The sequence below is a fragment of the Natator depressus genome, chromosome 1 (assembly GCF_965152275.1).
Source record: "Natator depressus isolate rNatDep1 chromosome 1, rNatDep2.hap1, whole genome shotgun sequence".
Taxonomy (NCBI): Eukaryota; Metazoa; Chordata; order Testudines; family Cheloniidae; genus Natator; species Natator depressus.
The window spans coordinates 302321967-302334967 of NC_134234.1; the positions used below are offsets into that span (position 1 = coordinate 302321967).

General features: G+C 40.9%; 1 protein-coding gene across 1 annotated transcript in view; it reads right to left on the bottom strand.

Moving 5' to 3' along the window:
- CTTNBP2 (cortactin binding protein 2) overlaps positions 1-13001 on the bottom strand; it is a 184566-nt gene that overhangs the window by 19130 nt on the left and 152435 nt on the right. The window contains 3 exon segments of the mRNA XM_074942298.1: positions 4179-4364; positions 4697-4902; positions 8078-8256. Coding sequence (XP_074798399.1) covers positions 4179-4364; positions 4697-4902; positions 8078-8256 — 571 coding nt within the window.

Genomic DNA, 13001 nt, shown 5'->3' on the forward strand with positions numbered 1-13001 from the left:
GGAAGAAGGAGAATCCAAGGACTACAGACAGGTCAGCCTCACCTCAGTCCCTGGAAAAATAATGGAGCAGGTCCTCAAGATATCCATTTTGAAGCACTTGGAGGAGAGGAAGGTGATCAGGAACAGTCAAATTGAATTTACCAAGGGCAAGTCATGACTGACCAACCTGATTGGCTCTGTGGATATGGTGAAAGCAGTGGATGTGATATACCTTGACTTTAGCAAAGCTTTTGATATGGTCTCCCACAGTATTCTTGCCAGCAAGTTAAAGAAGTATCGATTGGATGAATGGACTATAAGGTTGATAGAAAGCTGGCTAGATCATTGGACTCAACGCATAGTGATCAATGGCTCCATGTCTAGTTGGCAGCCGGTATCAAGTGGAGTGTCCTAGGGATTGGTCCTGGGGCCGGTTTTGTTCAACATCTTTATTAATGATCTGGATGATGGGATGGATAGTACTCTCAGCAAGTTTGCAGATGACACTAAGCTGTGGGGAGAGGTAGATAGGCTGGAGGGTAGGGATAGGGTCCCGAGTGACCTAGACAAATTGGAGGATTGGGCCAAAAGAAATCTGATGAGGTTCAACAAGGACAAGTGCAGAGTCCTGCATTTAGGAAGGAAGAATCCCATGCACCACTACAGGCTGGGGACCGACTGGCTAAGAGGCAGTTCTGCAGAAAAGGATCTGGGGATTACAGTGGATGAGAAGCTGGGTATGAGTCAGCAGTGTGCCCTTGTTGCCAAGAAGGCCAACAGCATATTGGGCTGTATTAGTAGGAGCATTGCCAGCAGACCAAGGGAAGTGATTATTCCCCTCTATTTTGTACTGGTGAGGCCACACCTGGAGTAGTGTGTCCAGTTTTGGTCCCCCCACTACAGAAGGGATGTGGACAAATTGGAGAGAGTCCAGCAGAGGGAAACAAAAATGATTACGGGGCTGGTGCACATGACTTATGAGGATAGGCTAAGGGAAACTGGGCTTATTTAGTCTGCAGAAGAGAAAAGTGAGGGGGGATTTGATATCAACTTCAACTACCTGAAGGGGGTTCCAAAGAGGATGGAGCTCAGCTGTTCTCAGTGGTGGCAGGTGACAGAACAAGAAGCAATGGTCTCAAGTTCCAGTGGGGGAGGTCTAGGTTGGATATTAGGAAACACTGTTTCACTTGGAGGGTGGTGAAGCACTGGAATGGGTTACCTAGGGAGGTGGTGGAATCTCCATCCTCAGAGGTTTTTAAGGTCCGACTTAACAAAGCCCTGGCTGGGATGATTTAGTTGGTGTTGGTTCTGCTTTGAAGAGGGGACTGGATTAGATGACTTCCTGAAGTCTCTTCCAATTCTGATATTCTATGATGCTATGAAATATATTTAGGAGCACAGTCAGCTATAACAATAGCACAAATGCCATAATCAGTGAAAGAACTGATCAAGTCTTCTCACACTAAGAAATAGTCCAATTCTGAATAAGTTGAATGAGCTGCAGGAAAAAAATCAAACAAATAAACAAAACAAAAAACTATAGTCTTTAGCCGTTGGATTATCCAATCTCCACACATCCTGTAAACCTAACACCCATGTATGTAGGTATGAAGTACCTGACAAGTAATCATGTTTTTATATGGAGATGGAGCAGATTTATAAAGGACTGAAAGAAAAAAAGAAAAGAAAATGAACATACATATCATTCAACTACCACCTATCAACTTATTTAGAGCAGCCATATCAGATCTCAGAGAACAATACATAAATTACATACAGTCAAATCACTCCATATATATCTCCTCTTGCGAGGGAGGAGTTTGCAGATTTTTGAGGTATTTTTCTGCCTTCTGAGGGGATCTGAATGATAGTATCTTGTTGCCATCTTTAATATTGAACATTGCCAGATATTTAATAAAATAATTCTAGTCCATCTTCCTAGCCAATTGTTGTGCTTGGTTAAAAGCTGCCCTCACTGCAACCATATCACAGGGATAATCTTGAGCTTATGCTCAAATAAATTTGTTAGTCTCTAAAGTGCCACAAGTACTCCTTTTCTTTTTGCGGATACAGACTAACACGGCTGCTACTCTGAAACTTGAAAAAGCAGTATTTTAATTGCTGGTTCTCCCCCAAGAGCTCCTTTTTTCCTCTGGATTTTTGCAATATAAGCTCCTTAGTGGTAAACTTCAGGAACTACACAATCAATGCTCTGGGCTGACCTCCTGGAGCTGATGGGGAGGGCTATGGCCCAGTGTGCCCGCTCAATTTCAAAACAAAAATTTACCAGCAGATCCAACAACTTAGGGACAAATTCAGAGGGTTTGCCTTTTCTTATTCCCTCAGGGACACCCACAATTCTTGTGTTACACTGTTGTGAGCCACTGTCTAGATCAATTGGCTTGGTCTCAGTAGTCTTGATATCATTACAGTTCTTCATAACCTGGAATTTGTTCTCTTTGAGACTATCTTCCACTTCAGAAGTTCTGTGTTCTACTTCCCCATTCCATCTGGATAGAGCATGTAAGGGAACTCTGAATGTGAGGCACAGTGGTAGGGTGGAAACTAGATTTAATTTCAACAGTCTCTGCAGCCATCTGTTGCAATACAGCCATCAGCTGCGCTCCATCAGATTCAGGCACCATTTTGTTTGCAGAATCAGGGAGGCAGATCTCTATTTTTTCAGTGTTTTCAGATTTGGAGAGGAAGATGCAGAGCTAGAGGGCACCTTGGGGGTTTCAGTAGTCAGGCACAATATTTCTTGGGGTTGGGGATGGTGGGTTTAGGGGATGATGTTCAGGGATTCCCCGTGGACTACTTCAGAGCTCAAGCAACCTGCATCCACCTTGGTTGCAGCACCCTCTGGTGTCCTCTCTGTGCTGTTTAAAGAATGCTATTTTTTCTATTCCAGAAGTAGTTGATTTTACATATGGATAATGCAATCCCTGTATAATTTATAGTTAACCATTTACTGGCTGATTCATGATCTCTGGGTGACAGGCATTATAAATTTATAAATGCCACTTATTAATTATATCTGCCACACTATTGTAGCTGCATTAAACCAGTTATCAATTATATAGTAACCTCTTATGTAAGGGACTGCGGAAGACTTTGTTACGGCTTAGCTAGGGAACTTCCGCTTTCTCGAGGCCGCCCGGTCACTGTAGGACATGGAGAACCAACTGTAACCGGTTTTAGGCCGGTTTTGTCTGCCTTGCATGGCCCGTTGCCAGGTAGCGGAAAACCCCCTTAGGAAAGTACCTAATTATATATTCATGAGCTGTTTCTGTGTACTGCTTATTATGGCTCGCTGATTGCCCCTTCATCGGACTCCGTCCCAGGCAAAGCTCCGGTGTGCTGGGTTCTCCACCTCCGTGACAGCAACGCTTGGAGTCCCCGTTGCAGGTGTGTCACTAACCTTCAATAAAGCCAATAACTCACTGCTTAGCTGCGTGTGGGTCTCGTTTTCCAGAGTACCTCTGCTGGCCTGCGGTGCTTTGAACACCTTGGCCTAGAACATCTTAGAACCTCTAAAATACAATGTCTTTCCCTATGTGAACTCTGGATTTTTTTAAATTTATTTTTGGCAATGAAGAGGAAACCTTAGAAAAAACCCTGCAATTTAAAAACCAGAGACTTTTGCCCATCTGATAATTTTGAGGTAGAGGAAAGAATGCCACCAATTGCATCTCCACCATCATTTCCTACAGTCCCTATCTTATTCTTTGGAGTTCTCCCATTCAATTCCAAAACTGGCTTGATTCCACTTAGCTGGCAAAAGTGAAAAGATCATAGATTGAGAAAGTATGTCTGATTTTTATGATAACCATTTACATTATTGTTGTGTATATATAAAAAGCATGTAAAACAATGAGATTATTTAACTGACATACTTACTGTGTCATTTAACACTTTATGTGCTATAAATAACAGGAAGGACATTTAACCAGAACAAAAATAAATTTAAGTAGGCTATTGCAAAAGTACCAGAAAAAGAGCAAACGAGCTGAACAATTTTCAAAAGACGTGAACATTAAATGCACCTTGTTTTTGCTGAGAATTAAAAGGAAGTTCAAACATGAAAAAAATAAAAACCAGTTTCTTTCCAGGGTCATATCTACTCATCTCACAAACAACACCCTCCCCCATCACAAAAGACTAACATGTTTTCCGTGGTCCCAAATAACAAGCTTTACCTTCTGTATTTGCCTCCTGCTTACTCCATGATTGGGAAGATGAATGGCCTGACTTCTTACGAGGACTTGTGCTCACCTTTCTCCAGGAAGCATTCTCTCCTCTTTTCTTATTACAATTTTTGTAGCTTGAAACCATGGCTAAGGGGAAATTTCCTCCTTTAAAGTCTGCTATGCATCTATCCAGATCTGAAACAATATTAATACACATTTTAAAAAAATGCTCAGAGTGCATTGCAGCCATGGCAGAGATATGCAGTTAGCAAAGAACTAACCCGCATCCACCTCTAAGATTTCTCATCACTATTCCGTTCAATGGGATCAAACTCTTTTAATCACAAGACTTACCATATCTGTGAAATTACTATGTTATGTACTGACGTCTTCTCTAAAGTGCTTTGAGATATACTGATGAGAAGTGCTACATTTATTTAAAAAAATATCATTAAATAATGTTAATCCTGCTGAAGAAATTCCAGTATATAACTGCTTGCTTTCTAGCTAAGCTTGTTCACTGTTACCTGTTCGTGGAAGAGGACAGCCATGCAGAACAGCTTTGTTTAGCAAGATACTGAGAGCGGCTTTAACTACAGCCTGTTGGCCTTGACTAGGACTTTTTTTGGCTGCTGTCTGTCCCAGTGCAGACGGTCTCTTCACAGACACTCTGGAGAGTATTGCTTCTTGAACTCTGGGAGCAATGACAGTGTTCCATAATTTGGACAGCCACCTTGAAGCATACAGAAAACTTTACAATCAGGACAAGTTATCAAACATGTTTTACACATAACTTATTTATTAAAGATGACTTACAAGTAGGGTAGGGAAACGGATTTTGTGCCTTTAATTTGTTTTTGTTTTAACATTAGAAACTGACATCTTTGGCTAGCCTGACCAAAAGAGGAAGTGGCTTGCATTTTTTATTGTTGTTAACAATTTAACTCAAATGCTTGTCCAAAGAGTTAGAAGAAAAGTGGTTTCCATTAAAATTTGATATCCTTCTTCCTTAATTTGAGGTCTGAAATACCACCCTCTCCCCAATCAGCGCAAGGCAGAGGGATGATGTTTGGTCAAACTAAAATGCATGATGCCCAAACTCCCAAATAAAGGGGAGGAGAGAAAGTTGGAGCAGGTAGCTCCTCTAATATCAGTTGCATAGAGAAATGTGCATGAGGAAGAGGCTTTCTCTGCCTGCCCCTTGCTGGTCTGGGGATGGGGGAGGGAATGGAGAAACCAGTTAGCTATTATGCTCCTTCCCCAAATTTGAAACCTGTCCAGGACTTCATGACCCATATTGCTTTATGACTGCTCTGGCTTCCTTTCCTGTAGTTGATGTATACTAAGCTGTGCTTCAGGATGCAGTGGTCTGACCAATTGTCTGTTTTTGGAATCAGAATGGAATTTTTCCTCGTTGGGTCAAACTGGCAACAGTCTGGTGATTTTTTTTGCCTTCCTCACAGCATTGTGGAGGCACAGCTGGGTTAAAAGAGAAGAAATAGCAAATAATATTAAGAGATAATATAGGAATGTTGTTTGTCGCAACTTGCTGCTAGTGTATAATGCAGATAAAGGCTATACAGGATAAGCTCCCAGAGGTAAATGAGACCTGGGACTTTGCTGATGAACTTGGGCCTATAAAGAGAAGGGGAACGTGAAGTCTTTGCAGACCTAGGTCCCCTTTCACACCCGGTACCCACATCCTTCCATGTGCAGGGGATGACAAGCTACAGAAGTGAACAGCATATGAAGGGTAGGCTGAAGAGCATCTATCTTGGTTATTAGTTATATGATACAAGTCCTGTTAACCTGCAGCCAGTGAAATGTCTGGTATGTGAGGGGTGGTCATATAACACCCTCCCTATTGTTAAGTTAATAAAGTTGCATCTGGCCACTTAAGTCAGTCCTTGTGTCTGTTTTTCATTCTGGCATCTCCTGCTCAAGCTCCCCAAATACATGAGATACTATTAAGTCCTACAATATAAACAAACGCTAGCCTTGAGCCTATTTGATATTTCTAAGGTATAAATTTTAAAACAAGGGGGGTGGTGGGAAAGAAAGGGCTAAGAAAAGTCTCTTTCACACCTCCTTTATACATCATAATGAAACAAAACAAAAAACTCCTTTTGGAAGATCACACTTAATTCTCAAGACCAAGGACAATAGAAATACAAGGGCATAGAAAATCAGCAAGAACCATGGAACTGGAGTCTTCCGAATTTACTTGTTCTGCTCTCCAGAATCTAAGGGCCTGTCTACACTTAAAATGCTAAGCCACTGCAGTTGTGCCAATGCAGTGCTTCAGTATGGATGCTACTTATGCCAATGGGAAGAATCTGCCATTGGTGTAGGTAATCCACCTCCTTGAGACACGGTAGCTAGGTCGACTGAAGAATTCTTCCATCAACCTAGAGCTGTCTAGACAGGGACTTAGGTCGGCTTACCTACACCACACAGGAGTGTGGATTTTTCACATCCCTGACAGATGTAGTTAAACTGGCCTAATATTTTAGTGTTGACCAGGCCTAAGTTGCCACTTTCAAAAGAGGAAGGTACAACACACTTCTGGCTGCAAAAACAGCTGCCGCTGATGTCTTGCTGAGCATACTGTTCAGGCGGATAGGTTGAAACAACAGCACCCAGTGAGCCATCAATGAAACCTAATTATCGCCATTTAAATCCCAACACTATTAATTACCACACTACCAAGCAAGATATATCCAGTAAGTATTCATTGTAGCTATGTTTACTTTTATTGTTTATTCCCTGACAAAAACTACATTAAGATGGAGTTAAGGTTGAAAGTACATATCAAAAAGTTAAGGGTAAAAACCAACATTACAGCGATGCTGTAATTATCCCAAAACTGCATATTATCCCAAAACTAGTCAATTCAGAGTTAAGGTTACACTTAAAATAAATCTAAATCCATTATGGTTGGAAATTTATAGTTAAAGTACTCCAGCAACTTTAACTCTGTCCTGTTGTGATGCCATGCAATAACCACATAGTTAAGATTAAGGCATTTCAGTGTTTAAGGTCCCAGATTAGATTTAACTGATTTTTATAGACACAGATTTTTTTCCATATTGCCCCCGCCCAATGTCATAACTGATTCATTGTGTAACCAGTAACAACCATTAAGCTTCAAGCAGATACCAAATCCACATTTGGATACTGATGGACTGGATATTTTGGGGAGACACTGGTGGGGATTGAGACATCTCTGGGATAGAAGAGGGTGGAGGGAAAATGCAAGTAAATGAGCTTTGGACGTAATAACAGAGTGACAGGAAGGAGTCAGGCAGCTGCAGGAGCTCGGCAGAGGAGACTGGAGCCAGGGGCCAGGCAGGATCTGGAGAAGACTAATAGTCAGGGTCTAATAGTGGCATTAGTGAGAGTGTAGGAAAGCAGGCTGGACAATATGTGTTTGGAGGAGTTTTGAATGAATATGCCAAGTAGCCAGACTGGTGCACAAAACAAATACGAATTGAAGATTCATTGACTGTCTAATGTAGCCATGCAGTGTGTTTTAGCTGACAGTTATGAATCACAAATATGTTAGCTATTTCCCTATTCTTTTGTATTAATCACAAACATGTTTTCAAAAGTGTTGGAACATAGGCTCTTTTCAGAAGCAGAGTATGTTGATTTAACATACCAAACAATTGTGACATTTTCAGGAAAAACAGGAAACTTTGTATGTTTTCTGCACAATTTTACTGGCTGTTTAATTTTAGGCTATGCACACCATAGTTTTAATAACTGTAACTAAAAGATGATACTTCTATTTTCAAGATCATAAAAATATCTTATTGGATTTGGGAAACACATGATCATTATGTTCATAAATATTTTTAGTACCTCACTATGCCTTAACACTGGCAATCAGGGAATATAACTCTTACTTCAGTGTGACTTGGCCATGCCCAGGCTCCATCGGACAAGAGAAGAAATGTTTTGGCCCTATGAGTGCTTCAGGTGCACCTAAACGGGATAAGCAGGAGTTCAGCTGGTGCCAAACAGCAAGAATCCAGTCTATGATCTTGCACACTGGATCACATGGAAGGGGCACTTTACCTCTGAACTACAAAGACAGAAAAGACAAAGGGTTTGACATAATTTCATACCTTTATCAGGAAGGAAAGGGATCAGCTCTTTGGCATGTTGCCCATTGTGAAAATCAGGTACATTTCAAAACCACTTAATATACCTCATCTAAATAATCAGGAAAAGAAAGATTAAGACGACCAAATCTTTATCGAGTATCCTGAACTGCTGCATTAAATCTTATTGCCTTAAACATATATTAAACACATTTTCATAGAAACAAAGAGCTCAAATAACTTTGTGAACATAGTCAAAGAAAAAAGCTCCAGTGACCTAGAACGTGCAAGTTACAATTACCACCAGACACACACGCACGCGCAAAAGAAGAAACAAAGCACAATGATATAAATAATAATAAGCTTATGTATTCCTACAGAGAATAACATACAGATGACTGATGCTACTGTTTAGTAACCTCACTTTGACAAGCTGGGGCTTACACAGATTTATAAAACATGCAGGTTCTTTTTTAAATAAATAAGAGTGATACACTTGGGAATGACATTTTTCCTTAATTAACATTTCATGATATCTAGGCATCTGGACTTAAATAACTTGCATGTTAGTATTCCTAGTGAAAATGAAAAATCTGTGAAGGTGAAAATCCCTATGAAGCTCAGGTGCTAAGATCACATGAATGCTGAACTGTCTTGTTGGCTCTAGAGGGTTTATATTCAAAATGCAAAACGTGCTAATTTTAAAATGACATGCAGTAAAACACTTGGTTCTCATAGGATCACAATCTCTTCCTGGTGCTTAGAAATTAAAAATCAAAAAAATAAAATCTCTCTCCTCTTTGTTTAACAATACAGCCAAATAAAGGTATGCACTGCGATTATTTTATATTGTCCCACAATATGCATCTCACTGTGTATGGCAAAGATTCTTTGTTTTCAAATTGTAGGTAAGATTGGACTCTTGGCACTACCAAGTAATTAGGAAAATATTTTCCACCAGTTGAATTCATTTTAGTCACAACATGTAGCTAACGTAGACAGATTCTTTACTATGTTATACATCAGGCTGTAAGAAAATCACAGGCCACGATTTTATTGAGGTAAACTGCTACTTTCAACATTCACCACAACTTTTTTGCAATGCCACTCACTCAAATATGGCCCAGACTCCCCTCCATCATAACCTGGTAGGGGCAGTGAAAGTGGTGGATAAGGAAGATGATGGAGCCTGGCCAAGGTCCCTGGGGGGCTCGCCCTGCTTCCTGCCCCTGGCTCTGCCAAGTGCTGCCACTTCCACTCAGTCCTGCTGGCCTCACAGTATGCCCAGATACAGTTCCAGCTCCACCCAGTGGTGTGTATTGGGCCTGCTCTGAGCAGCAGCAACTCCTGTGAGACCCTGAGGACTTTTCCTCCATTGTCTCCCCACCCACTCCAAGGGACAGGCTTAGGGAGGCCTCAGTGAGTGGGGATGGGTGCGGGCTGAGGCTTGTGCCTCCTAAAGGGCTTGGAGAGAAGAGCACCAGTGGTGTCAGCCACCTACAGGGCATCCACAGATCTCTGAGCTGGGGCTGACTTTAAGGTGCAGGGGATTGCCCCCCCGCCTCACCCTTTCTGGGGACTGGAGGAATGGGTGGAGGTGTTATCCAACCCCTGTTAGAGGGTAAAGAACCCTACTGTCAACTTGACATCTAGTCAGAGTTTAGTCCTACACAATGCCCCACCTCCCATCCACCTACACACACCTGCACCTCAAACAGCAACTTTAACAAACTGCGGCCATAACTTTTGGACCAAAAAAAAAAATCACAACTGAGCTAGAGAAGTGTGGTTAAGTGACTCTTGATGGTTCAGCAGACTGGTCATCTACTTTCATTTCTAGGCAGCCTCTCATTTTTAAATTGTTAGATCAAATGTAAGCTAGGTTATTAGTGACTGGAAAATATTGCCATTTCGTGGATAGTCTCAGCCCAATTTTTCCAAAGAGAGAGGTCAGCTTCACAAATACCTCTACACCAAATACAGCTATGAGACTTTCCAACCTTGGAGTATGTCTAGCCAAGGAAAAATGGTCATGGAAGGAATAAGTCCCACCTTCTTTGTGCAGATAATTTAATGCTGTTACATTATCTGTCAAAACCTGAAGTATCCTGTGTTCAGTCTCAGTCAGAAATGACATTAGAGCTAACCTGACTGCTCTCAGTTCTAAGATACCGATATGCAGATTCTTTTCATTTGGTGACCACAGTTATGACTAATAGCCCCCATCACAGTGTAGATGCATCAGAGGTAAATAGTACTGATGGTAGAGGGAGATTGAAAGGTATACTCATCATCGTTACATTTACAGCACGTCGACCACATCAGTGCTGTTAACACCTGCTGTGAAGTTACCAATTTGCAATGCACATTGTCAAAGCTTGGTTTGTAATTTCTTGCTAGCCAGAATTGCAGGTCTCACATCCAAAGATAAGCATATGGGGTCATTGAGGTGACTGATGCTAAGAGACCCAGTACCCAGAGTAAAAGGGTATTGACTTATCTTTTTCCTGCCTCATTGGTTCCATAGCTCTTGCTTTCAGAGTTGCCTCATTTGGATCAACATGACTGGATCCGAAGAAGAATGTCTCCTTATTCTACCATGAGAATCTGTACTCAGGATAAGTTCTTTGAAGACCCTCTGGTCAGATGGGTCTCTCTCATGTGGACTAGCTCTTTGCAAAGAGGCTGACACCAATGAGGACTAAGCGCTCATGTTCACCTCAACAGTGATTTCCTTTTGTAGTGGATTGGCTCTGGAAACTGAGACTAACACCACAGTAGTTTTCCTCTTTGGATCCTTCCCACTTATGGATCCTTTAATACTTGGTACTACGGTGGAGGACTTGTTGTTCTTCCCTGCAGACTTGCCTAGAGCTGATGCTGGTCACTGAGATTTGTTTGAACTTTGTACTCACTCACTCAGTTCTGGGTGGTTTTGCTGACAATGCTTCTTGTAATAAAATTGCTTGAAGCCTGTTTTGTCTCCTTTTTTTGCTCACGTTATAAAAGTCGAGCAAACTGAGCATTCTGATGTTGAGTGTCCCTCATCCAAACATGCCAGGCATCTGGTACATTCGTCGGGTGCTAGAAACACTACTGGACACGACACACAACTTTTAAAACCAGGCTTTTTAGCCTTTGGTTCCGCTATCTCAAAACCAAAGATTTACAACTAACTTAAACTAATACTATTTAACAAACTACTAATTCTAGCTATAAAATTATTATCTAGCTAACAAGGTACAGAGCCATAAGCTCCCTGGAGCATTTCCTGATCTGTTCAGCTGGTCACAGTTGGAAGGAACGGAGGTGGCTGGAGCGCCATGTCTCTTTTGAACCCTTGCCCTGGAACATTCAACATTCACTGACGGGAGAGGTGCGGGAGGCATGTAACCGTTCCAATAGCTGCTGCTAACTAGGGTTCTACTGTTCAGCTGCACCGGTTGGAGCATCTCATGGATGGGAATATACATAGGACACTTAAAGAAGAAACACAAAATATTTCAATTAGAATATCCTGCTGTGGTGCCTCATGGGAGTTGTAGTTTGGTTTCCCTATGTCCCCATTGTCTTTGATGGGCTGGCACCCCAGCTAGACTACATCTCCCGTGATATACCATAGCCAGAGACTGAGGATGCAAATGGTTTCCTCACCATGAGGAGAGATCACAGAGCATCATGAGAGATGCAGTCCAACCAAGGAGCTCAGTCTATAGAAGAAATTGGGAGCAATGAGGTATCATGGCAGCATTTCCAAATTGAAATTATTTTTTTTGCTAAAACATTTTATTTTTCAATTTCTCACTGAAAAGTCAAAATTGTTCCCCTGATCTATCTTATATCTACCTTAAGGTTTTAGACTTAAGGTAGATAGTGCAAGTTGTGCTTAAAAGAGAATTAACTGATCATGGTCATCCCTAGAAGGCAGCCTCAGTGTGTTATTCAATCTGAAGACTAACTGAAATCAATTTTGTTTTCTGTACAAATAGTTTAACATATTTATGTACAAATAGAAACAGAAGTTGGAACAACAATGTGGAAAAAACATCTTTAAAAAGTTATTTTATTTTATCTAACTATTATTTAGGAGGACTCAAAAGTGACATTTCCACAAAGTGACATAATATAAATATATTTATGACTGTTTGCTACTATTAAAATTAATTTAATTCTGTAGCTTTGTTTCCCAATGTACTGCAGCTATTCTTTCTTGCAAGACCCAAAATAGATATTTCAACCAAGACATACTTTTTGTTTTGGGGCAGTAGATAAAAAGGAATTATTTTCGTGAGAAAGAACCTTTTCTTCTAAATCTAACTACTATACAACTCTGTGATCCAAAACTATATTTGCAGCAAACATTTGCAAATTCCTGTAAAGATATTGGGTAAAATGCTGACCCATTGAAGATAGTGACAAAACTCCCATTGACTTCAACAGGACCAGAATTTCAACATGTTTCCAAGACCATTGATTTGAACAGATCTGTACCAGATGCTTGATTTGAACTCATTTTCTAAAACAGAATATTCGAAAAAATTCAGATTGCCAGAAACTGAAAAGCATATTAACAATTTTCTTTCATTAACAGTTATGCACACTGTCATACAGCATTAATTTATGATTCTATACTTTTAAAGCTAGAGACAAGTAACAATGGCCTGAATCTCACAAACCGCAGTCTTCACACAAAATGAGCAGTGCACACCCAACCCTCAAATGCACC